Source organism: Chionomys nivalis, chromosome 3, assembly GCF_950005125.1.
Source record: "Chionomys nivalis chromosome 3, mChiNiv1.1, whole genome shotgun sequence".
NCBI classification, from domain to species: Eukaryota; Metazoa; Chordata; class Mammalia; order Rodentia; family Cricetidae; genus Chionomys; species Chionomys nivalis.
Genome location: NC_080088.1, coordinates 76818511 through 76843825, shown reverse-complemented (window position 1 = coordinate 76843825; position 25315 = coordinate 76818511). Strand labels below are relative to the sequence as shown.

The following is a 25315-nucleotide window of genomic DNA, read 5'->3' as shown; positions in this document are numbered from 1 at the left end:
CAGTTGAGGCTATCTTGAATTACACACACTATATCAAATTCCATCTTCCAGTTAGGAAGAATACAGAAAAGAGTAATCTATCACTTGAGAGTCGCTAAATAAATGGCAACTCATGGGTAATTGGCAACAAAAGCCGCAATCTAATCAATTAGGGGCATTCTCAACACAATAAATCCTAACACTCTAGAGGGCGCTAAGACGAATTAAAATGTGTACACCCACCCTCAGCAGTATGCTTTTTTTAAAAATATCGATCTAAAGAGACCAAGAAAACATAACAGGCATATGAAAGAGTCGCAAATGAGGACATGGAAAGTGGATATCGGCTCCCTGTGTTGTCGGCAGGAGTTCTGATCTGGGGGTTCCACAGTTGAAGTCCACGGAGATCTGGAGGCTCTCAGTGGTGACTTGGAGACTTGAGAAAGGGTGGTCGGGATGGAGAAAGCGAAGAAGCTTGCACTCCGGGGACCCAGCTGCAGCGGTCCTCCTGCCTGCAGCCTGAGGCGCAAACCTGTGGGAAAGCTCGGCCGTGTGGCCTTCCCAGGACCCGGACCTGCCCACCGCCCAGCCACTTGCTCGGTTGCCTCGGATTCGGGGCTTAGAGGTCCCTCGCCAGGCCCCGCCCCTCGAGACCCCCACGATCTCCGCCGAGGCAGGCGGCTCCGAGTCCCTGGGGCGCTAAAAAACGCGGGTGGGCGCGTGGGGCAGGGCGAGAGGCGGGGACGCGCGGGGCGGCGGGGGCGGGGCGCGGGCACCGATTGGCCAGCGCGGCGTTCCGAGGCCGTTTATGGCGGCTGGGCCGGGCCACCGCTCCAAAACAAAGGGCAGGCGGCCCGCGGGGCGGCGGCAGGAAGATGCCTCGCGCCGGGCTAGGGCGCCAACGGCCGGAACGCGTCCCGGGCCACGCCGGGACCGCCTGAAAGCCGAGCCCGCGCCGACCGAGCCTGGGCCGGATGGGCGCTGCGGACGGGGCCGCGGACCGCCGAGCGGCCGTGAGTACGGGCGGGCCCCCGGCGGGTGCTCTGCGGCGACCCGACGGTCGGCGGCTCCGGGAGGGCGGGGAAGCACCTGTTGGGCGCCGGCGGGCTGGGCGGGAGCGCTGAGGACGCGTTGACTTTTTGTTTTGTTTTTCCGGCGTGTTGGTATCTGGTTCATTACGTTGTGGAAGACAACACAAAGCCCCAGTCTCTTGATTTTTTTTTTCTTGGCCACCCTCCTATTGTTTTTACCCTACCTTAAAAAAAAAATGGGAAAGGAAATGAATACAGAAGATACCTCCAATAAAGAAATGTTAAATAAGGGGTGGCATTTTCAAGTTGTATGTACAACAATAACTAAGAGGAATTGTCCTCATTGTTTACCACTTGTGGCTCTAGGCTTTATTAATGCAGATTGCCAATAGTAGCAACTAAATAAGATATTTTCTCCTCATTATCTACATTAAAGCTCATCTTTGACGTCCAAATCAGGTGCTGAGCTCCAGGGGGGAAGGTGGCGGAACTCTGTTTTGGATAGATAATAGACGTTGAAAATACCATTTTTCAATCAAAGCTCTTTCTAATTCAGTTGCCTTCTTTTGAATATCCAAAATGTACTTACCTTAATCTGATTTGTCTTAACCTGATTGAGCGCACCTGCCCCTTGCAGGTGGAACTAAACTACTCAGGTATCAAGGCGAGGCTCACCTCCTCTGAGGAGCCTTTCCAGGACCTTCTGAGCAATCCACCCTCACCCATCACCTGTGCTGCGTTCTAGTAAATGTGCTAACAAAGTTTGCTGAGTCCCTGCTTCCCCCTCCCCAGGAGCTGTTCTTCTGTTACCACAAGCTGGTCCTGTGGGTGTGCGTGCGTGTATAGTGGGATATGAATAAATACGTTCATATATACGTATTTATGCATGTTTTGCCTGCATGCATGCAAGTTCGCCATGTGTGTACCTGGTGCCAAAGAAGCCAGAAGAGGATATCAGATCCCCTAGAGCTTAAGTTGCAGTTGGTTGTGAGCCACCATGGGAATGCTGGGAGGCCTGTCGGGGTTGTCCACAAGAGTAGCGAGTGCTCTAAAGTACCAAGCCATCACTCCAGCCATTGTCTGTGAGCTCTTAAAAGACTGGGAGGCATGTGGGAGGATTGCTGCTCCCAGGATCTCTAGGCCTTGTGTTCCTGGCCAGCACCCTGTGTGGTTACGTCTTCTTAGGGGTTAGAGCAAATTCCTGCCTTACCACAGCCGTGTAGCCCGCCATGTCAGTGGCCAATCTGAATAATAGGCTGTGTTGTTGTTTTGGTTCAGGGCCTCATGCATTCCAAACAGCTGCTCTCCGTCACTTATTCTACCCACAGCTCCAGTTCTGTAAATAAACTTATTTTAGAATAACTTTAGAATGACATAAATATTACAGAAGAGCTGTGGGTGTGGCTCAGTGGTCAAACATGTGCCGAGCACGTGTGAAACGCGTGGTTCTGTCCCTGAGAAACACGCCAATCAAACATTTCCAGCTGCGGGGGGGGGGGGGGGGGGGGAGGGGGGGCGTGGTACTCAGCCTTTAATCCCAGCACGTGGGAGGCAGAGGCAGGAGGATCTCTGAGTTCAAGGCCTGATCTACAGAAGGAATTCCAGAACAGCCAGTCTGGTGGTCCCACCAAACCCTCATCCAGTTCATGTCCGTTACTGTGGTGCATTTGGTCAAACCGAATAACTGAGAAGGGTCTGTTCTTTAAATCTCAGGTCGTCTTTGCATGTTAAAGAACCAAAGCTGGTAAATGTGTGTCCACATCTGTCTTCAGTCACAAAGCAGGGGTGGAGGACGCCAGGCTGGGTGGTCTCGGTGGAGGGCTGAAAAGGCACAGGGAGTTCAGACTATAAAGGAGTCGCTCGTTCACAGTACGCAGAACCCAGTCTTATACCAGGCAAGTGGGACGGGATTTAGCAGAGGATTCGGGTACAGATGAGAGAAAATCCTGAGTGGGGTGGAGAGCTAAGGATTCTGGGGAAGGCAGTATGAGATAGAATCAGACAGGGGATCAGTTTTGTCCCAGGGGATGATAACCTCCTATTATTCTCGATGCCTGGGTCCTGTAGACCATCAGCAGGCATACATACATGAAGTGAAAAATCCTTGAATGTTTGATTATGTTTTATTTAGCTTGTGAGTAAATAAAGTCGTTTAGCCAGGTCAGGCATGGTGGTGCATGCCTTCCATCCCAGCACTCACGAGGCAAAGACAGGGATGTCTGTGAGTTCTAGGCCAGCAAGGCTACATAGCGAGATTCTGTCTTTAAAAAGAAAAACAAAAGTTTAGCCAGGCCTGGTGGCAGGAAATGAAGAATTCAAGATATTCCTTGGCTACATACGGAGTTTTAGGCCAGCCTGAGCTACATGAAGTCCTGTGTAAAAACAACGAAAGAAAGTACTTGAGAAATGGCTTCATGTTAAGAGTGCACACTGCTCTTGTAGAGGACCCATGTTTGATTCTTAGCACCCACATGAGGCAGCTCACAGACAGCTGTAACTCTGGCTCCCAGTGGTCTGATACCCCTGACTTACCTGTCAGATGTGCGTGCTTGGAACTAAAAGGCAAACTTTAAAATCCCGGCTGTGTTTCTGCTCGCCAGCCATCTTCACAGCCAGCGTGCTACTCGGGGAAAGCATGCAGCTTTTAGCTGGCTTGTGTCTCAGGCCAGAGCTGTGCAGAAGGATGTGCTGTGGGATCTTAGACCAGAAAGCCGATTGCACAACGCCGACAGTAGGCATTGTGCCCGGCCGTGGCAGAAAGAGGGAGAAGACGAGGGGTTGAGGGAAGAGGCGCTCGACCATTGGTGTGGAGGTGCCAGATCCCCTGAGGGTCCCGAGAGAGAAGGTGGCATCCACAGCAGGCACAGGGCATTTTGTCTTGGGACCACTGTCCCCAGGTGCCTGAAGTATGGGAGAAAGCGTCTCATCCCGTGATTCAAGTGGGGAAAGAAAGGACTTGAGGAAACAAGTAGCTACCACCAGAGGCCAGCTCTAGCAACACTGTGGCTGTTTGACTCCTTCGGGGTCTTTCCAAGCCTGGGTGTAGGTATTGGGCACCTGAATACTCAATTTATATGCTCGGCATCAAAATATAAAATATCCAGGTGCGCCGGGCGGTGGTGGCGCACGCCTTTAATCCCAGCACTCGGGAGGCAGAGGCAGGCGGATCTCTGTGAGTTCGAGACCAGCCTGGTCTACAAGAGCTAGTTCCAGGACAGGCTCCACAACCACAGAGAAACCCTGTCTCGAAAAACCAAAAAAAAAAAAAAAAAAAAAATATCCAGGTGCAGGGCCAGTGAAGACACCTGTTGTCAACCCTAAGCACCTGAGTCTGGTCCCTGAGACCCACACAGTGGATAGAGGGAACCACCCCAAAGTTGTCCTCTGACCACACCTATGGTGCAAACACAAGCAAAGGTACAGACAAGACCCTTCCTCACCACAGCCTCCAGCCCCGTCTTGGCAGTGCCTGTTTACATGAGGGCATTAACAGACTTTCCAACTTGAGGTGTATCCTAATTTTTCGTTATTACAAGGGAATATTGTGACTGCTTTTATCCAGTTGTTTCGCAAATGTAAACTCCTTCGATCGACCACTCCAGCACAGGGACATACACCTAGGATGAAACTCCTCCCCCGGAGGAGGCCTCACTGTGTTTCCCATGCTGGCTTCACATTCTTGGGTTCAGCTGGTCTTCCTGTCTGAGTCTTCCAAGTAAAATTATAGACTAGCCCAAGCTCACCTGCTCGTCAGGAATGCTGTGGAGAAGCCTGGGCACAGGTAAAGGTGGGGCAGGTGGTGGCACACATCATTACTCCCCGCCCTTGGAAGGTAAAGGCAGGCAAAGCCCTGTGAGTTCTAGGTCAGCCCAGTCTACATAGCAAATTCAAGGGCAGTCACAGCTCCATAGTGAGGCCCTGAGAGCGAGAGGAGGGGGAGTGTGGCCAGCTGGAGGGCACCGTGGCTCCACACTTCATACCGTCGGACATCAAGAGCTGCTGTGCTCCACTCTCCCCTTAGTCTGCGTCTTCCACAGTGCGCTAATTGCACCATATGGACATGGCCCGCCCACACACTCCTAAAATAATGGTATGTACTTATTTTAGATGAGAAACTTCTGGAACCCAGCATACTGATTTGCTAAGGAGAAGGAAGAAAGGAGAAAAAAAAACCCAAAAGAACAACAACCAGAAAAACAAAACAAAAAGCAGTGTCTGTTGTGGAGGCGGTGTCCTTCACACTCAGGGGCGCCAGTGCCCTTCCCGTGACTTACCTGGTCCCGACTCACCTGGCTGAAAGCTCACATTTGCTTTCTAATTACTTCACAGTGGCTCCTAATTGCTCGTTGGTCTTGCAGTGTTTCCCACTGTAGCTTCTGATTGAAAGCCAGTTAGACTGACACACAGCCACCAGGTCAGGGATGGCTGCTGTCTGCCTGCTGCTGTCCAGGATCAGAGCTGCTGAGATGAGCTGAAGTTTGTATGCGCGGCTCCTTGAAGGGAATCTAGTGAGCAAACCACGCCCAGTAGGAGCTGCTCTGGGGACTATGGCATGGACGGTTAGATAGGGATTGATGGCAGCAACACAGAAATAAAGAAGGCAGCCAGGCACCCGCAGAAGCGGAACTGTTCCTTTAACCAGAACAGTGAGGGCTGCCGTCTCTACAGAAGTGGAGACTGCTTGGGGAACCTTGGGGATGGAAGAGTCCATCTGCATCAGTCCCCTGCAGTCTGGAAGCGGTAGACACCAGCGGGTTTGGTGTGGGGTCTCCTGACCAGAAGCTTCCACAGGTGCCATCAGTCAGGTCAGCTTCCCTGTGGGAGCTTCTCAGGTCACCTGAGGCTTGAGGGTCATTAACCTTTCACGACTGCTTCAAGTAAGGACATCTCAAGAGCAGGGCCACATGGTGAAGGCCTCTGCTGTAGCATCTCTGCTTTATGTTCTGATAAACACCACAACCAAAAGTAGCTTAGAAGGAAAAGGGTGTCTTCACCTTACACTTCCAGGTGCTACTCCATCATCGTGGGAGGTCAAGCCAGGAACTACTGAAGATGCTCTTGCTGGCTCATGCTCTGCTAGCTTTTATCTATTTATTTCTATTTGTGTGTGTGTGTGTGTATGGTTGTTTTGCCTATGCACATGTGTGTAGCTTCTGTGGAGGCCAGAAGAAGGTGTCAGATCCCTCAAACTGAAGTTGCAGACAGTTGTGAGCTGCCATGGAACCAGGTCCTCTGCGAGAGCAGCCAGTAATCATAACTACTGAGGCATCTCTCCAGTTCTTAACTAGGTCTTGTATATCGCTTAAACCTAGCTGCCAAGGGTGGGCTGGGCTCTTACACTTTGGTCATCAGTCTGAGAACCTCTCAGAGACACGAGCATAGCCTATCTGATGTGGGCAACAATTCAGGTGAGGATCCCAGACATCCTAACATGAATCAAGTTGACATAAAAACTGACCACCAGTCTCCAAATAAGGTGAGTGTGCATTGTGGACTGGGAGAAACAAAGTTTCACAGTGCTCTTGCCCGACGGTGGGCTGTGCACTGCACTCCTTGTCAGGGTGCTGGCATGGTTCAGCTGCTCAAGAATTTGCAGCCTCTTAAAGTTGTGAATGCTTGCCTGTTTATCTTTGTGTGTGTGTGTGTGTGTGTGTATGTATATGTATGCATGCCTGTCTTTATGTGCACTATTTGTGTGCAGTACCCACAGACACCAGAAGAGGGCATCAGATCCCCTGGAACTGGAGTTACAGGCAGTGAGTGATGAGCTGCTTGATGTAGGCTCTGGAAACTGAACCCGGGTCCTCTACAAGAGTGCCAAGTGTTCCTAATCACTGTACCATCTCTCCAGCCCCTGCCTGAAGTATTTAAGTCAAAGCCTGGACCCAAGCTAAACAGTAGGCTAAGGACATATTGAATCTGTAAATGAGGTCACTTGCTGGAATCCACAGAAGCGGACTCAAGTGTGACTCTGGTGACAGCCCTGGCTTGTGCATGCTGTGCCCAGCCACCCAGCAACCCTGCAGAAGCTGAGTTTTCCTTGGTGAATCTCATGGGCCACCTTGTCTGTTTGTGTGTGTACACATGAATACAGGGACCCACAGAAGCCAGAGGCCTTGGTTCCTCTGTTCCTTTCATTATTTCTTTTTTCTTTTCCCTTAAGTGCTTCTAAACAGACCAGTTTTTACATCATTCCTCTGTTTCTCTTACTGGATTTGGGAGTTACATACTCCATTTTTATTTTTTTATTTTTTTATTTTTTTTATTTATTTTTTGGTTTTTCGAGACAGGGTTTCTCTGTAGCTTTGGAGCCTTTCTTGGAACTAGCTCTTGTAGACCAGGCTGGCCCCAAACTCACAGATCCGCCTGCCTCTGCCTCCCGAGTGCTGGGATTAAAGGTGTGCGCCACCACCGCCCGGCTTCATTTTTATCCTTATAGAAATTTCATCAGATACTTCCAGATTTATCCTTACTTTATCAGATTCAAAGTTAGTTTAATGACAGTTTGCCTACCAGTGAGCCACATAGATGATGACGCCCTCAAGACCATCTGCCTTGTATGCACGAGGACACCTAGTAATGTTCGCACAATGAAATTCTCCTCTGACCTCACATTTCTCAGAAAACACATCTGTAATTAAACACTACTATCCTTGTGGGAAAATTCCAGGGCTCTAGACACTTTCCACTTCAGCTTTCCCCTGACTGCTGTCATCGGCAGCAGTTGGGTCTTTTTAGACTCTACACATTGTCCACACAACCCATTTTATTTTCTACTTGTAGTTTTGAGTATGAGTAAGGCAACTCTACATAGAGTTGCCTTCTTGTCTAGAACCGTATCTTTGAACTTCCTTTAGTGATATTTTACTACAGTGAGAACCTTTAAATTGTGTAACAGTGTCATTTCGCCAATTCTTTTGTTTTTGTTAGAGGATGGTAGGGAGGACAGGGTTTTGCTGGGTAGTGCAGGCTGGCCCAGAACTCAGAATCCTGCTTTAACCCTCAAAATGCTGAAACTACAGATGTGAGCGTATACCTGATTCTTTATAGAAGTGAATTGGTTCTGTTCTGGGGGATGCTGGGTTGGAGCCCCTCCCTGAGAGACTCCTGCATGGAGAGCTCAGGATAACTAACAGCTGATGGAAATCTTTACGGTTGTTGTTTTGATTTTTGTGGTTTGTTTGGTTTTGGGGGAAGGGTTGTTTTTGAGACAGGGTTTCTTTGTGTAACAGCCCTGGCTGTCCTAGAACTCACTCTATAGACCAGGCTGGCTTCCAGCTCAGATCTGGCTGTGCCTGCCTCTGCCTCCAAGTGCTGGGATTAACTGCGCGGGCCACCACACCTGGCTCTGTCCAAAGTCGACCCTTCCTGAGTACTGTGTGGGTTTCAGTTTACTGTGGAAGCACGTCTAAGTATCAGATACTCCCTTCCCTTGTTCTGTGTCTAGTCACGGTTTTATCTTTGTTTCTTCTGATTGGACTTTAGCCCAGACACTTGAGTCTAGTGTTGCTTCGTGGAAACTCCTTCATCAATCATTTCTCTGACTTATCTTCAGTTCTAATTCTCTCTTCATCTTATCCCTGTCAATCCCCACTGTATTAATGGTGTTTATTTCTAGTGCTATTTATTTATTTTTTAAATATTTATTTATTTATTTATTATGTATACAATGTTCTGTCTGTATGTATGCCTGAAGGCCAGAAGAGGGCACCAGACCTCATTACAGATGGTTGTGAGCCACCATGTGGTTGCTGGGAATTGAACTCAGGACCTTTGGAAGAGCAGGCAATGCTCTTAACCACTGAGCCATCTCTCCAGCCCTCTAGTGCTATTTATAATAACTCCTAAATCTACAAGGTCATTTCCTCTCATTTGTTAATCGTGTATCTCTGTAACGGAGCAAGAAGTCCTTCCCTGTGTCCATGGTGTCTGCAAGTCTCATCTGTCCCTGGTACTGGTGCTTTGTCCTCCTGAGAGCCCTCCTTTTTTTTTTTTTTGTTGGTGGGGGTAGACCTGGCTGTTAGACAAGTGTTCTGCCACACTGTGCCATACCTCAGCCCACCTGGTTATTTTTTTTCTGTGCTCTTCTGATTTTATTTTTTATTTTATTTTATTTTTTTGGTTTTTTTGAGACAGGGTTTCTCTGTGGTTTTGGAGCCTGTCCTGGAACTAGCTCTTGTAGACCAGGCTGGTCTCGAACTCACAGAGATCCGCCTGCCTCTGCCTCCCAAGTGCTGGGATTAAAGGCATGCGCCACCACTGCCCGGCTTGCTCTTCTGATTTTTAAGATACATTTGTTATTGAATTGGGGTGTGCCACGGTATACAAGTAAAGGTCAGAGGGCCACTTCGGGAACTTGTTCCCTCCAACCACCATGAGGACGCGGGTGATCCATCTCAAGTGACCATGCCTGGTGACAAGTCCCTTTTCCCACTGAGCCATCTGGCCAAGCCCATGGCCATATTGTTCTTCCGGTGGGGATCTCGGGACTGGAAAACGTAGACTTTCTCTAAACCAGCTGTGTGCTTGCACCTGCCCTTGCCAGGTGCCTTAGAGCCTTGTTGTTGCAAAAACCCATCTATTGGGAATTCCTGAAGCCTTCTGACTGGTGGAATTGGGGGGCCGTGCTATGGTTACTGTCCCCGTGGTCTGCCAAATGCTTTCAGGGCAAAACAACCGCCACGCTCAGCAGACTACCGGGTTCCGCTGTGCACGATAGGGTCATCCTGTTTGAGCCTCACACTGTTGCTTTGAGGAAACGGCTCAGGTGGGATGTAGTGGTGCACCAGAAATCCCAGGTACACAAGAGATGGACAGTGTGTTGAAAGCCAACTTGAACTAAATAGAAAGCCCGTTTTGTGTGTGTGTGTGTGTGTGTGTGTGTGTGTGAGAGAGAGAGAGAGAGAGAGAGAGAGAGCGCTAGAAAGATGCCATTAAAGGCTAGATTCAACGACAACAACAAAATTTTTTTAACTGTTTTATTTGGTTATCATTTTTTTAATACCTCTCCATGGGAAAATTGGTCCAAATGTGATAGATCATAGTTTGAGATTGGAAGTTGACTTTTTTTTCTTTTCTTTTGAGACAGGGTTTCTCTGTGTAGCCCTACCTATTCTGGAACTCACTCTGTAGACCAGGCTGGCCTTGAACTCACAGAGGTCCACCTGCCTCCCGAGTTCTGGGATTAAAGGCGTGCAAGTTGACTTTTGATAAACTATCTCTTTTTTTTAAGACTTATTTATTTTTTATGTATACAACATTCTGCCTCCATGTATGCCCACATGCCAGAAGAGGGCGCCAGATCTCAGTACAGAGGGTTGTGAGCCACAATGTGGTTGCTGGGAATTGAACTCAGGACCTCTGGAAGAGCAACCAGTGCTCTTAACCTCTGAGCCATCTCTCCAGCCCTTCATTTACTCTTTTAATGTGAGTGCTCTGTCTGCATGTATACCTGCAGGCCAGAAGAGGGCACCAGATCCCACTATGTGGTTCCTGGGAATTAAACTCAGGACTTCTGGAAGAACAGCCAGTGCCCTGAAGGCCATTATGTGTATATGCGCGTGACCAGTGCCTGTAGAAGCCAGAGGGGCTGGGTCCTCTGGAGCTGGAGTTGGAGGTAGTTCTGAGCCTGCTGACATAGGTGCTGGGAACCAAACCCCGCCCCAAACCCCACCCTCTGCACACTCAGACACTACTCTCCAGACAGGGTTTTCTCTGTGTATTAGCTGTGGCTGTCCTGGAACTCACTCTGTTGACCAGGCTGGCCTCAAACTCACAGTGATCCTTCTGCTTCTGCCTCCCAAGTGCTGAAATTAAAAGTGTGCGCCACCACACCTGGCCTTCTAGTCGTTGCCATCGAACTGTTCCACCATGCCTGGGCTTTACGTCGTACCATGGGTGTTAGGGCTCTGAAATCGAGCCCTCTTGCTTCAGAGTAAAGGGCAAAGGCACATCACTGACTGGGCCGTCTCCCCAGCAATATGCTGACAGATTTTCAGTATATTGACAGACTTTGGTTTAGTCTAGTGAGATTTTTCTTTTGGAGAACTTGAAACTCATTACTGCATGTCCACACATATACACACACATTTATATGACACACGCACCCGTCTGTTATCTAGGTGTGCTTTCCAGAGTTCACAGTGTGCATGCCTTGGTGAGATGCAGCAGTCAGCATTATACTACGCAAATGTCCGTAATGTACCTGACACACAGGAAAGGCCATGAGAGGACCTACTCAGCACCTCCTGATCTACCAGAATCACTGGGTTTGATTTTGAAGCAATGATGGCATTTGGATGTTGGTTTGCATCTCAGAGTCCCCCACAGGTTCACCTGGTCCCCAGCTAGTGTTGATCTTTGGAAGGTTGTAGGGTCTACCTGGAGGAGGCGGGTGATTAGGCCTTTGAAGGTAGTGTCTTCTTATTTTGTCTTGCTCTCTCTGCTTCCTGGTCCACAGACTCCCACCACCAGACAGGAGTTGCTCCGCCATCATGCCCTTCCTGTCACAAAGAACTGAAATCCCTCAGAAACTGTGAGTTGGGATGAACTACTTGAAGTTGTTTCTGTCTCAGTAACCCAGAAACAACTACTATGGTTTCCATAGTTCCAGGGCTGTGCTGTCTGCTTTGGCAGACCAGGCAGGGCAAACACAGCTTGTCCCAGAGCCTCTCTCTCCCGGGAGGCAGTGACTGTTTTGGGTCCCACAGTGGGTCATGTTCCAGCACATAGTCAGCCACTACCAGAAAAAGAGGAGGGAGAAGAAATCAACAGCTTCAAGGCCAAGAGAATGCAGACAACAGGAGTGACTTGTTAGCCCAAGATCACTGAGGATAACAATGTTTTCTGTGAACCTAGCCAGTTCCCTGCCTCCATCATCTCTAAGACTCAGTGATGTGGGGCCAGGTGCATATGCTGCGTGGGGAACTCAGCACTCCATGCGCAGGTCACCAGCCTATGAGTCTCTGAGCGGACCCCATGCAGCCTGCCAGGTTGTCCATGTTGTCTTAGAATGTTATAGACGCTTGTATGAATACAGCTGTAATGGAAGTGAATGGCACCCCGTGAAAGTGGAGCCCCTGGAGAGCAGTGTCGCAGATGAGACTGTATCTTATGTCTCGTGTGAGTGGCCAGCTGGCAGCAAATGAAAGCCCAGTCCCATGCTGTCTTATACCTGTGACACGGGAAGATACTCAGATGTGGCCGTATTGGCAGACAGGATATGTCCTGACCCCTCCACTCCCAGAGCTGATCAGTGACACTCCTGTTGTCTACCAAAGACAAGCCATCCGTGGGGCCACTACGCACTGACCAGCCTGAGGGCAGCTGCGAACCCACAAGCTACCGTGAGCACTTGTGGCAGTCGCCCAAAAGAACACAAGCAGCCATGTGGCCATGGCATGGCACCCAGAGCAGAACTTGGCCGGCACAGTGGCATCCCTTGGGGCCATCCATACACAGGACACAGCTGCCATGACAGAAACACTAAGACCAAACAAGGTGGTGTCGAGATGGGGCACTGTGGAAGGGCACAGTCACCCAGTGGTTTTGGATAGGGCTGGGACAGGAGGCAGCCTGGGGGAGCTTTAGATGCTCTCCTGCCTCCAAGACATCGTCTTGTGGAAGCGCGAACCCTGGCGATGCTGGAGCCTGCAGGAAAGGTGGAGTCCACAGGGTTGGTTTCTGCTGAGGCCTTGTGTCAGCTTGCCAACACCTGTCTCCCCTGTGGTCCACAGGTTTAAGTTGAGTCTCCTCTGTCAGGCCGACCCTGACGACCTCATTCTCACTCTTACTCGCTGAGCCTCTTGACAGTTCCTTTGCATTTTTTAAAAGACCCATCTGGAAACTGGGCCTGGAAACTGCACGCCTGAAATCTCAGCCAGTACTCAGGATGCTGAGGCAAAAGGCTGACGGCCTTGAGGCTAACATGAGGAAGACTTAGCGCTCAAGGGAAAAGAGCGAAAGGCCTTGGGTGTGGGCTCAAGGGGACTCAGCATGAAGAGCATTGGCTGGACTGTTGGACGTGAGGAGTTTACTGGAAAGGTTATCAGTGCTGTAGGTAGAAAACCGAACGGCGGGGACTCCAGAGTGCCAGACCCAAGAGCAGACAGCGTGGGGGAGGAGGGCTCTGAGAGGAATCAGACCTGTGTGATAGAAGTAGGCCGCGTAGCTCTCTGAGCACAGACCCTGCAGCCAGGTGCTCTGAGTCGCAGGTGGGGCACAGAAAGGATGGATGGGGGCTGCATGGGTGGCTGTCCATGTCCTGTGATGTAGACTAGGTGAGTCGGTGCCTGGGAGAGGAGAAGGGGCTGCTGCAGGTGCTGTGGCCTGAGCAGCTGTGGATTCTGGGTTCTCACGTTCCAGTCTTAAGAGTCCATGGCATGGGACACACGCTGCTATCCCCACACCAGAGACACAGACCCACAGATCCCTGTGCTTGCCGGCCATCCAGCTTAGCCTGATTGGCAGTTCCAGGCCGCTGAGGGACCCTATTTCAAACGTGGAGGGCTGGTGAGATGGCTCAGCAGGTGAAAACTTTTGCTGTGCAAGCCTGAAAATCTGAGTCAGTCTCTGGAACCTACGGAAAGCCAGATGGATCACACTTCAGCTGCAGCACTGCTATGGTGGAATCTGCTGCAGTGGCAGGAACAAGAGACCCCACAATGACATGACAGAAGGAAAAAACCAGCTCCTAAAAGTTGTCCTATGGCATCTTCATGTGTCATGACCTGTGCATGCCTATGCTCACACACATGCAACACACAACAGTACTGAAATCCAACTAGGAGGGGTGTAGACTGCACTTCACAAAGGACCTGGGCTTAATTCCCACCACTGATACAGCAGCTCACAGCCATTTGTAACTTCAGTTCCAAAGGACCCAACGCCCTCTTCTGGCAGCCACGAGCACTGCATGCACATAGTGTACAGACATATATGCAGGCAAACATTCATGCACATAAAATAAAAATAAACCTAAGACAAAACAAACAGTTGGGTGGCTCCTGAAGGAAGACATACACAGTTGATTGACCTCTGCTCTCGATATACACACACCCATACACATGAACATTCATCTATACGTAAACACACATGCACACACCCCAAAATTACTGGGAATACAAGTCAGCTCACTGGCTTAGCATGTGCAAGGCCCTGGCTCCCATCTCCAGTGCTGTGCAGAAGCAACACAGCATCTTGCTAGTCTGGGGAACTGTTTTCCTTAACTGGCAAGTAATAATGTCGCCAGGCAGTGGTGGTGCACGCCTTTAGCCCCAGCACTCAGGAGGCAGAGGCAGGAAGATCTCTGTGAGTTTGAGGCCAGCCTGGTCTCCAGAGAGAGTGCAGGACAGACTCCAAAGCTACAGAGAAACCCTGGGGAGGGGGCTGGAGAGATGGGTTAGTGGTTAAGAGCATTGCCTGCTCTTCCAAAGGTCCTGAGTTCAATTCCCAGTGACCACATGGTGGCTCACAACCATCTGTGGTGAGGTCTGGTGCCCTCTCCCGGCCTGTAGGCATACACGCAGAAAGAATATTGTATACATAATAAATTAAAAAAAAAAAGGAAGGAAGAAAGGAAAGAAAGAAAGAGGATTATTCAGTCAGTGTTAGCAGTGTTAAGTCTGTCACTCGTGGCTGTGGCACTGCTGTGTCACCACAGTTTAGGATCTGGGATCTGTCACTCAGGAGCCTTGGCTGATGCTTCATGAGTCCCAGAGTCAAACAATGTATTGGATCAAATGTTTTTCTCCCCACTTTCTATTATTTACATGTAAAATAACCCTGTGTGTCTGCTGGGCACCGGCTAGTTGCTACCGAAATGAGAAAGTCCATGAAACCCGGGAAAGGGGCCCTGGTCCGGCTGGAAGCTACTTAGGACTCAGAGTCATCAGAGTAGATAAAGGGCATCGATGGCCCCTCAGACCACCCCATGGCTCAGCTCTGGTGGCTAGGACTGATGGGGATGAGGGGGAGGGAGCAAGGTCGGGTCTGAGGAGCAACGTAAAACAGACAACACGAGGCAGTTCTGGAGTCTTGGGGTTTGGGTCTATTTTTATTTCCATCAAAAAAGTCAGATAGAAACAAAGCAGCTCGTTCACACTCCAGCCCGTCACTCACCACTTGTCACTAAGCTGAGATGGAGAGTGCCAGGCCTGCTCCAGGCTCCTGTGTTGTGTGCTTCCAGGAGTGACTCGGTTTTCTGCCCTCTCATCAACACTCTGGACCTCAGCTACTCCGTCTAACTGCGGTGTCTGCCTACGCAGGTGCCGTCTGCCAGAGCTGCGGGAGGCGCAGACCGATAGCTTTTGTTTGTACTAATAAACCACAAAGCCAGGCGGTGGTGGCGCATGCCTTTAATTCCAGCACTTGGGAGGCAGAGGCAGGCGGACCTCTGGGAGTTCGAGGCCAGCCTGGTCTACAAGAGCTAGTTCCAGGACAGGAACCAAAAAGCTACGGAGAAACCCTGGCTCGAAAAATCAAAAAATAGCCGGGCGATGGTGGCGCAAGCCTTTAATCCCAGCACTCGGGAGGCAGAGGCAGGCGGATCTCTGTGAGTTCGAGACCAGCCTGGTCTACAGAGCTAGTTCCAGGACAGGCTCCAAAGCCACAGAGAAACCCTGTCTCGAAAAACCAAAAAGAAAAAAAATCAAAAAATAAATAAATAAACAAACCACGACCAGTGAACAGACCAAACACACCAGCAACACCAGACCCATGGAACAGACCAAACACCAGCAACACCAGACCCATGGAACCTACTTGTGGCCATAGAAAAGGAACCCTGGAGGCGGGGGTGTGGCAGGCACGCTGACTCCTTTGGTCACTTGGTGCACAAGGACCCCAGAGCCCCAGGTCCAGTGCAGTCTCTCCTGCCTCTGGTGACTGGCACAGCCTGTAACCCAGACCCACCTGTGACAAGCTTGCACCTGGACAGGTCTACACCCACGGTTCTAAGGCTGATCTGGTCCCTATAGACTTTTCTCTTTGTTTTTCAAGACAGGGTCTCACTAAGTAGCCCTCACTGCCCTGGAGCTCAATCTGTAGACCAAGCCGGCCTCAAACTCAAAAGATCCTCCTGCTTCTGACTCCTGAGTGCTGGGATTAAAGGTGTGCACTGCTTTGCCAGGCCAGACCTTTCTGCTTCTGAATTCTGCAACTCAGCTTTTCTGAGCCATTCTGAAACCTGTACATGTACAGATATTTAAAATAGTGTGGGAACTGTGTCCGTGAGTTGTTATTAGCAGTTACAATGGGCACACTAGGAAGGGGCTCTGGGTAAGGCGTGAGGAGGACACACAAGGTCAGACCAGAAGAGAATCCAGGGAGATGGCTGAACGGATAACGGCTTGTTGCACAAATGTGAAGGCCTGAGTTCAAACCCCTAGAGCTCACATGAAAAGCTGGATATTGTATTGGGGAAGCAGAGAAAGGATCTCCAGAGCTGCCAGGCTAGCCAAACCTGAATCCCTAAGGTGACTTGGCAACTAAAAGCACTTGCCACACAGTCTTGACAACCTGCGTTGAGTCCTTAGAAGCACAGTGGAAGGAGAGAACTGACCTCATGTACACGTGCACACACACACACACAAATAGTGGTAGGTTTCTTCAGACGAAGGGGAGAACGGCTGATCCCCGGCACATGTGCCCCCCACAGACAGGCACATGCATACACTGCACATCCGCCTGTACAAAGAACTGGCAATGACCATACTATCGAGTTAAAGCCAGGGTTACTTGGCACATTGCAGCCAACTCCCCAGCTGTGTTGTGCAGACACACAACGTGCCTGCCTTCGCTTCTCAAACAGCAGGCTCGCGACGTTAGCTGGATGTGTAAAGACTTGGCTCTCGGGCTGGAGAGATGGCTCAGAGGTTAAGAGCACTGACTGCTCTTCCGGAGGTCCTGAGTTCAATTCCCAGCAACCACATGGTGGCTCACAACCATCTGTAATGAGATCTGGTGCCCTCTTCTGGCCTGCAGGCATTCATGGAGGCTGAACACTGTGTACATAATAAATAAATAAATCTTAAAAAAAAAAAAAAAGACTTGGCTCTCAGAGGAGACTGAGGCAGCCTGGGCTACAGAGAGAACCTGCCTGAAAAAAGCAAAACCTCAAGACAAAATAGATGTTGAGCGGAGGTGCAGCCAGCAACCAGCTTGTGCTCCCTATGCATAAGACCCTGGCCTTGAGAAAGAGCTTTAGCTTCCAGGCCTGCTCCCTGCTCCCGTCACCCGAGCCCTAACGCCCTTCCTCACCGTCTGATTTGTTTGCAGGTCGCACTGGTTTTCTCTTGCCCCAGTGTGTGGACACCACCACACGCCCTCCAGACCAGCAACGGCTCTTGCGTGTATGTTCCAGTGTTTCTTCTGTCAGAGAGTCGGACAGAGCCATAGGTCCTCCAGTGCTGGCCCGGAGCTGAGGGACGAGCGCCCAGCAGACATGGTGAAAATGACCAAGTCCAAAACTTTCCAAGCTTATCTGCCACACTGTCACAGAACTTACAGCTGCATCCACTGCAGAGCCCATCTGGCCAATCATGATGAGCTCATCTCCAAGGCAAGTGATCTGGATCCAAAACTGAGGGAACAAGGCTTGCATGCGCCTTAATCCCAGCACTGGGCAGCCAGAGGCAAGATGGTCTCTGTGAGTTCAAGGCCAGCCTGGCCTACAAAGTGAGACCCTGCCTCAAAAGGGGGGAAAAAGCCATAAGGTTACAGGCAGAACTGGTTAGGAAGGACATGGCTTTGTGACTTGGTGACAACTATGGTTTACTACGATCTGTCACTTGAGCCAGCAGTGAGAGTCAGACACCACAGGCCATTTTTCTGCAGCATGCTGGGCATATCCATCCTGGGAAAGGGCACAAAACTTACCATTGCATCAGATATGCATTTCAAGTTGGAAGATGCCACACATGAAATTCTTAAAGGCACACAGACAGACAGGAGCTAGGGCGGTGAGGGCGACACTAATCTTGTGACCCTGTAACAAGATACCGAGAAAATCAGCTCAAACGAGAAAAACGTACCTGTTGATGATTTCAGATATTTCTGTGCAAGGCCAGGTGCCCCTCCCGCGGTTGGAGCACGGGGCAGAGGAGGGGTGGAAAGCAAAGAGGAAGGGACCAGTATTCCAGTAACCCCCGAGGTCTGCCCATGGTGACCTAACTTCCTTCCTCATGGTTCCCTCACCTGGCCGTCACAGCCATGGCACACTCTCTCGAAGGGTCTCTCTGCTTAGGGCTTCGTGAAGCTGAGGGGCCCACACCGTGAGAACAGATTCCAGCAGGTTGGGAACTAGAGCTACCTCCATGCGAGGTCACCAGTCCGTATTTGTCATTTGACAAGGAACCCGCTGGTCCTCAACAGTGCCTCCCTTTGAAGAAAAGATGCTCTCACGCTGCAGCCCAGGCTGGCCTCGAACTCAGAGACCGGCCTGCCTCTGTCTCCTGAGTGCTGGGATTAAAGGCACTGTTGCCTCTCGGGTGTGCTCACGGTTCCGTTCACCTCAGATGACTTGTGCTGCTGGAACTGCCCCCGAGGCATTGCTCTCCACATGCCCCCCATAAACTCTGACACCGAGGAAAGCCCTGTGGAAAGCAGAGGACTTGGAAAGAGTTTAAGGCTGAGGACTGTGTCAGAGTCTAGGATGAGGGTTAGCTAAACTGAAAAGGAGCACAGAGTAATATTCTTGGTCCTAGAAAGCTGCTTTAGGGGATACTCCTGAAATGTGTGTGTGTGTGTATGAGCCTGAAATCTATATTTTATTTATTTTTATTTATTTATTTATTTTTCTCTGTGTATCCCTGATTGTCCTGGAATTCACTCTGTAGGCCAGGCTGGCCTCAAATTCAGATTCACCGGGCCGGGTGGTGGTGGCGCACGCCTTTAATCCCAGCACTCAGGAGGCAGAGGCAGGCGGATCTCTGTGAGTTCGAGGCCAGTCTGGTCTACAGAGGGAGTTCCAGGATGGGCTCCAAAACCACAGAGAAACCCTGTCTCGAAAAACAAAAAAAAAAAACAAAAAACAAAAAATTCAGATTCACCTGCTGCTCTGTCTCCCAAGTGGGATTAAAGACATTCACCACTAGACTGAAATCTGTATTTAAAATCAAAACCTATCTGGGTGGGCTGGGACTTAGCTCAGTGGCAGAGTCCTTGTGTAGAGCCCAGCATAGTGAGACAGCCTGTAGCTCTCAGATCCCGCACCCCAGGGACCACCCACTTGTCTCCTCCCAGTACCGAGGTCACAGGAGCTTGCAGTCACGCCCAACTTTTTTTTTTTTTTGAGGGGGAGGGGGTTGAAACAGGGTTTCTTTGTGTAGCCCTGGCTGTCCTAGAACTAGCTCTGTAGGCCTCCCGAGTGCTGGGATTAAAGGTGTGCACTACCACTACCTGGCTTGTCTTTATAGGTATTACAAGGATGAGTGTTTTGCCTGGTGCCTGCTGAGGGTCAGAAAGGGCATTGAATCCCCCGAGACTGGAGTTACAGATGGTTGTGAGCCACCATCTGGGTGTTGGGATTCAAACCCAGTCCCTCTACAAGAGCAACAAGTGCTCTTAACTGCTGTGCCATCTCTCCAACCCCATGCTTGGCTGTTAGCATCTTTCCAGACTTGAATGTGTGTCTGTTTGGGAATGTGGTACATCTGAGTATGGTGTCCTCAGAGGTCAGAAGTATTGGATCCCCTGGAGCTGGAGCTGCAGGGTTGTGAGCAGCCCAAGTGGGTGCTGGGAACCCAGCTCAGGTCCCCTGCAAGAGCAGTTACATGCTCTTAACTGCCGAGCCATCTCTTCAGCGCCCCTCCCCCTCTGTAGGTGGACTTCACTGTGCAGGGCCTTAATATCCCATGACTCAGCCTCCCAAGTAGCTGAGCTACAGGCACAGGATGTGACTTTGTTTTCTGTTTTTCTGAGACAGGGTCCAGCCACGTAGCCCTGGCTGACTTGGAACTCACAATGTGAGCCATGCTTGCCTTAAACCTATGGTGGCCATCCTGCCTCTGCTCCTAAGGGCTGGAATTAGTCAGGCATGCTGAGCTCAGGCCATGACGTTTTTTTCTTTAATGTCACTGGAAAAGTACAGAAATTTTCCCTTGCCTTCTACTACCTGAAGACAGTGAGGCGTCAGGACTGTGTTGGGAAGGGTGAGAAGGGGGCTGGAGAGACGGCTCAGCAGTTACGACACGCTCAGTCCTCTGCAGGCCTCAGGTGGGTTCCCAGCATCAGCCAGCATGGCAGCTCACAACTTCCTTCAACTCCAGTTCCAGACGATCGGATACCTTCTTCTGACTTCCAAGGGCTCTCATTCATGCACATGGTGTGCATACACACACACACACTAAAACAGAGATGAGAAAAGAGCATGTTTATCTGTGGACCTGGCCTTAGAGCCCCAGGGTGCAGTCCTGTAGTCTGGCAGACCTATCAGCTACTAGCTATGACTTTCTCTTCTGTTGCCCAGGCCAACCTTGAAACCCAAGCTGAACCATTTCTCCTACCTAAGTCTCTGTAACTGGGGCTGCAGGTAGTCCCAGTGTCCAGCCCGCCCTTGACTATTGCACAGTGATACTCCAACCTCTTTCTGATGAAGTCTAGATGCAGAATTGTCTTTTGAAATTGGTACTGGTGATGGTGTTGGCACACCTTTAATCCCAGCCCTCAGGAGGCAAAGGCAGGTGGATCTCTGAGTTCAAGGCCAGCCTGGTCTACAGAGCAAGTTCCAGGACAGCCAGGGCTACACAGAGACACCCTGTCTTGAAAAACCAAAAAAACAAAACAAAAAAACAGCTGGGAAGCAGTGTCTGCCTTGTGCTGTGTGACTTCAGGAGCTGCACTGTGGGGTGACTGCACCTGCTCCTCCAGCAGCCCAGAAAGCAGAGCTTCTGGTGTCTTGCCTGCCCTGCTAACACCTCCTTCTTCTTTGCAGTCCTTCCAGGGCAGTCAGGGGCGAGCCTACCTCTTCAACTCCGTGTGAGTACGTGTTGTCGCTCGTGCCGTGCGTGCGTGCATGTCTGGCCCTTCCTCGGCTGCTCAGTGAGAGCGGGCTGTGTAACTGAGCTGCACCAGTCAATGCCTTCCTTCATCAGCTCGGAGGAATCTGGGCCCCTGCATCTGTGCTTTTGGAAAGCACAGTTGTGCCTGAGAGTTCAGCCTCCAAGCCTGACCCTTTAGGGTGCCCTGGGTAGGTTGGGGGTGGCTCAGTGGAATGCTTGCTCAGCACCTGTGAGGCCCTAGGTTTGATCCTCAACACCATAAAGAAAAAAATTAATTCCCTCTTGTTAAAGTGGGGATGGTAGCCCTGAAACGCCTGTGATGGTGTGGAGATTCTGTTTCTGGTGCACTTGATGTGGGGGAAGGGAAAGGGGACTGGGCAAGGGGACCTCCAGCATAGTCACCCTGCTTCTTGACAGGGTGAATGTGGGCTGCGGCCCTGCTGAGGAGAGAGTCCTTCTGACCGGGCTGCATGCAGTGGCCGACATCTACTGTGAGAACTGCAAGACTACGCTCGGGTGGAAATACGTGAGTACCTGGGCCTGGGAGGGACGGTGACACCGGTCAGACACCGCAGGTTCTCATGGGGACATAGCTCAGCGCATAGTGCATCAGAGGTATGCACAGAGCCTTCTATCCCCACAGCTTCATAAAATGTCACAGAGCCATGGCTCAGTGGGTAACAGCCTGGGTCTGACCCCAGGATCCACGTGATAGGAAGAGAGAACCAGCTCTTGCAACTTGAGTGCCACAGCAAGCGGGCACACACACACACGCAGGCAGCAGGCACTCAGGAGGTGGAGGCACATGGATCAGTTCCGGAGATATAGGATGCTGTCTCAAACACAAGGATTGCAGGTTCCCAGCGGTTCCTCTGAGTGCACTGTGTGCCTGTATTGAGCACAAGGGCGTGGCATTCCCCAGGTTCTCCTCCCAAGACCCTGCTTTCTCAGATCCTGAGCGAGGGTTGCCAGCCTGCCTGTCTCCAGCTTCTCTCCACGCATAAATTGATTGGCTATCAAAGCTGACAAGCTTATCGCTGTTGGCCTTTGCCTTACTTCCAACCCGGGGCTCTGAACACCGCCCCTCTACTGCAAAGGCCAGACACTGTCTGCTGCCACCTTAGTCTCAAGAGCCACTTGGCTGCTGTGGTTCTGTGGACATGTTCTGGTCAGCCCTTTAATGTCTACGTCTGCCTCAGCTTATCCCCTAATAGAAGCCACCTTATGATGTTGCACCCTGCCTGGCACTCCAGAGACATGTTTGTGGTTTGTTTGTTTGCATCTGTGTGTGAAATGCACACTTCTGTATGCATGTTCTCTGTATGAAAAGTGTACACTTCTGTATGCGTGTTCCTGTATGTGTGAAGCGCACACTTCTTTTTTTTTTTTGGTTTTTCGAGACAGGGTTTCTCTGTGGTTTTGGAGCCTGTCCTGGAACTAGCTCTTGTAGACCAGGCTGGTCTCGAACTCACAGAGATCCACCTGCCTCTGCCTCCCAAGGGCTGGGATTAAAGGCGTGCGCCACCACTGCCCGGCTGAAGCGCATACTTCTGTATGCATGTTCCTGTGTGAGAGATGGTTTCACACTTCTGTTTGCATGTTCTCATATGTGTGCCGGTTGCAGACTTCAGTATGCATGTTCCCATGTGTGATGTGCACATTTCTGCATGCATGTTTCCATGTGTGTGAGAGACACTGTAATCTTCTGTATGCATATTCCCGTATATGTGTGTGACATGCACACTTCTGCATGCATGTTCCTGTGTGTGTGATGTGTACACTTCTGTATGCATGTTCCCATGTATACACCTGGAAGCCAGAGGCTGATGTCCGGTGTCTCCTCAATCTCTGCTTAATTTTCTGAGGCAGATCTCTGTGAGTTCAAGGCCAGCCTGGTGTAGAAAAGCTAGTTCCAGGACAGCTAGGGCTGATATACAGAGAAACAGTGTCTTGGAGGAAAAAAAAAGGTGGACAATCAAAACACAACCTCTGGCCTACACACACACGACCCAGCCTCACCTGTGTGCCATTGACTGTTCTCATGACTTTCCTTCACGTCTCCTGAAACACTCATATACCATCAGTGCCAAGTGAGCAGTGTGTCTGTGCTGAGGATGGAGCCCAGAGCTACAGGCACACCAAACAGCGTACTGAGCTGCATCCCAGCCTCAGGAGATCCGCGTTAACACTACTCGTAAGTGTAGCAAGCCATGGATCCTCCTGGGCCTAGGTCAGTGCACAGTTCAAAGAACGTCTGAGCGTAGATGATGCTCCAAACTCCCATTTACCAAGAGTGTAAGAGAGCGAGAAAATGAAACAGGCGGTGTCCTGAAACCTTCTTTCTACTTTCCCCTCAAGGAACATGCCTTTGAGAGCAGTCAGAAATACAAAGAAGGAAAATTTATTATTGAACTTGCCCACATGATCAAAGACAATGGCTGGGAGTAGAGCGAAGCCCGCGTTCTGTCTGCATACATTTTATCAACGCTAAGTGACGAAGACCTAGCTTCTGGTGACAATACTTGTGGAACTTTGACCTCTCAGGCCAGCCCAGCTCAACACCTGAAGGCCTCTCTAGACTGTTCACTGGGTAAGGTGCCCCCATCTGAGCCCCGTCGTGTTCACTGTTGTTTCTGGAAGTTCTCATTCTTTTTCTAACTTCTCACATTCTAGAGAAAGAATTAAGCAACCACTGACTCACCTGCCTAGTTAATAACTCCGCACGCCTTCAACATAGTCTGGCTGGGTTTCCACCAAAGCCAGGCCCCTAATGCACAGAAGCAGGGTCTCGTTCTGAAGAGTCTTCCAGAAGTAGCCAACAGACTTACATGCAGAGCATACGGCTTCAAAAACAGAAACCAGCCACTGGTGACATCTTAGAGAAGCTAAGGAAGAAAGCATTTAGTGAGGTTTATTTAAGCTAAGAGCTACATCCCTGTCTCCTTATGGAGAAAGCAGGTGACTAGTGGCTAAGCATTCTGTCCCAGGCCACTGAGGTGACACCCTCAGTGCCACAGCAGCTTGTATGTGGGGCTGGTCCCTGTCAGAACAGCAGCTGGGGTCCACTCTATACCCTGGATGTACTTGAAATAGTTAGTTATGCATACAGAGGCCAGAGCCAGCACAGAAAACTTCTGAACTTGAGACTTTCCATGATGAAGGAAGAGTTATCTTAGTGTGGGAGCTGCCTTTCCTGTCTGGGATCACCTCCTGAGCTGACAGGGAGGGATCTGGCCACTTCCCAAGCCCTGCATCTCACAGACTTTAAGTCACAACCTGTAATACTCCACGCATCTACAGGAGTGACCAGTTAGAGGCCAGAACCATTCCCAGATAAGTTTTGCGGTTCAACTTTTTGTACCAAACACAGGGCAAAAGAGCAGGAAGAAGGTCCAGGAAGGCTGAGCGCCCAAGAGCTGGGAAAGCAGCATGCCAGGCAAAGCGCTCGACCCCAGTCTAAGAGCAGCGTCTAGTCCTCTGGGCTCCCAGCCCCAAACCTTCTAAACCCAGACCCTCTCGCCAGCACAGCACTCCAAAGCTGACACTTTGGCACCATCTCTTTGCCCAAGATCGAAAGCCTAGTAATACAAGAAATGCCTGTGCAATAGAAAACATGTTTGCACGGTCTGTGAGCCGCTATGCCTGGTCCTGGTCGAAGCTGCTTTCTCTCCGACTATGGTTCCCTCCAGACTAAGGTTGACCCAAAGCAAGGTTACACCACCAGTAAGGTAAGCAGTGAAATGGAGCACAGGCAGCTAGTCCGAGTGAACTCTAGCAGGGCTCAGGCTCCATCCTTGTCTAGAACGAACACTCGCCAACAGTCTGCTCACAGTGGACACAGCACTAGTTTCAGTACTCTTACAAGTGGGAACTTGGTAGCTGAGGCTTGGGAGACCAGATGTCACCATCAGATGGAAAGGTGAGAGCACCCTGAATATATATATTCATGCTTCACTTGAAGAACCTAGGATTTCTGACCAGTTTCTGTATATACTAAGATTGTATTTACAGCTTTTTTTATGTTCTGGGCAAGCTTTCTGCCCTTCTACTTGAGCACTTTGTATTGTCTTTTGTGATAGCATTGATTGGAAAATTTTTGCTAGTACTCTTTATGACTTATTTTGTATGGGGGGGGGGGATAATGGATACCAACAAAACTTTTATGGAGTTTTTTGGATTTTGTGTTGGCCTTCTGTGAAATATAAACTTTTTAAATCAAAAGAACTGACCATGAGCTGGCTGCAGGGGAAGCGATGCAAGACCACAACCAGATGTGCTGGTGAGCTGCTAAACGTCACTTTCCAAACA

General features: G+C 50.3%; 2 protein-coding genes across 2 annotated transcripts in view; one reads left to right on the top strand and one right to left on the bottom strand.

The window, feature by feature from the left end:
- The first annotated feature begins 831 nt into the window (after positions 1-831).
- Positions 832-25206, top strand: Ypel1 (yippee like 1). The gene is made up of 5 exons (XM_057763669.1): positions 832-992; positions 17286-17568; positions 20941-20984; positions 21425-21533; positions 23366-25206. The coding sequence occupies exons 2-5, from the start codon at positions 17362-17364 to the stop codon at positions 23453-23455; spliced, it is 450 nt and encodes a 149-aa protein (XP_057619652.1). The 5' UTR covers positions 832-992; positions 17286-17361; the 3' UTR covers positions 23456-25206.
- The window catches only part of Ppil2 (peptidylprolyl isomerase like 2), a 28868-nt gene continuing 27357 nt past the window's right edge, over positions 23805-25315 (bottom strand). The window contains exon 21 of the mRNA XM_057763666.1: positions 23805-23892. The gene's annotated coding sequence lies outside the window, so the exon portion shown is untranslated. The remainder of the gene's footprint in view (positions 23893-25315) is intronic.

Excerpts from the sequence above, each read along its gene's own strand:
- Ypel1 (XM_057763669.1), top strand. The coding sequence starts at position 17,362 with ATGTTCCAGTGTTTCTTCTGTCAGAGAGTCGGACAGAGCCATAGGTCC. Across the intron at positions 20,985-21,424 it reads GCCTACCTCTTCAACTCCGT|GGTGAATGTGGGCTGCGGCC; the intron begins GTGAGTACGTGT and ends GCTTCTTGACAG. Across the intron at positions 21,534-23,365 it reads CTACGCTCGGGTGGAAATAC|GAACATGCCTTTGAGAGCAG; the intron begins GTGAGTACCTGG and ends TTTCCCCTCAAG.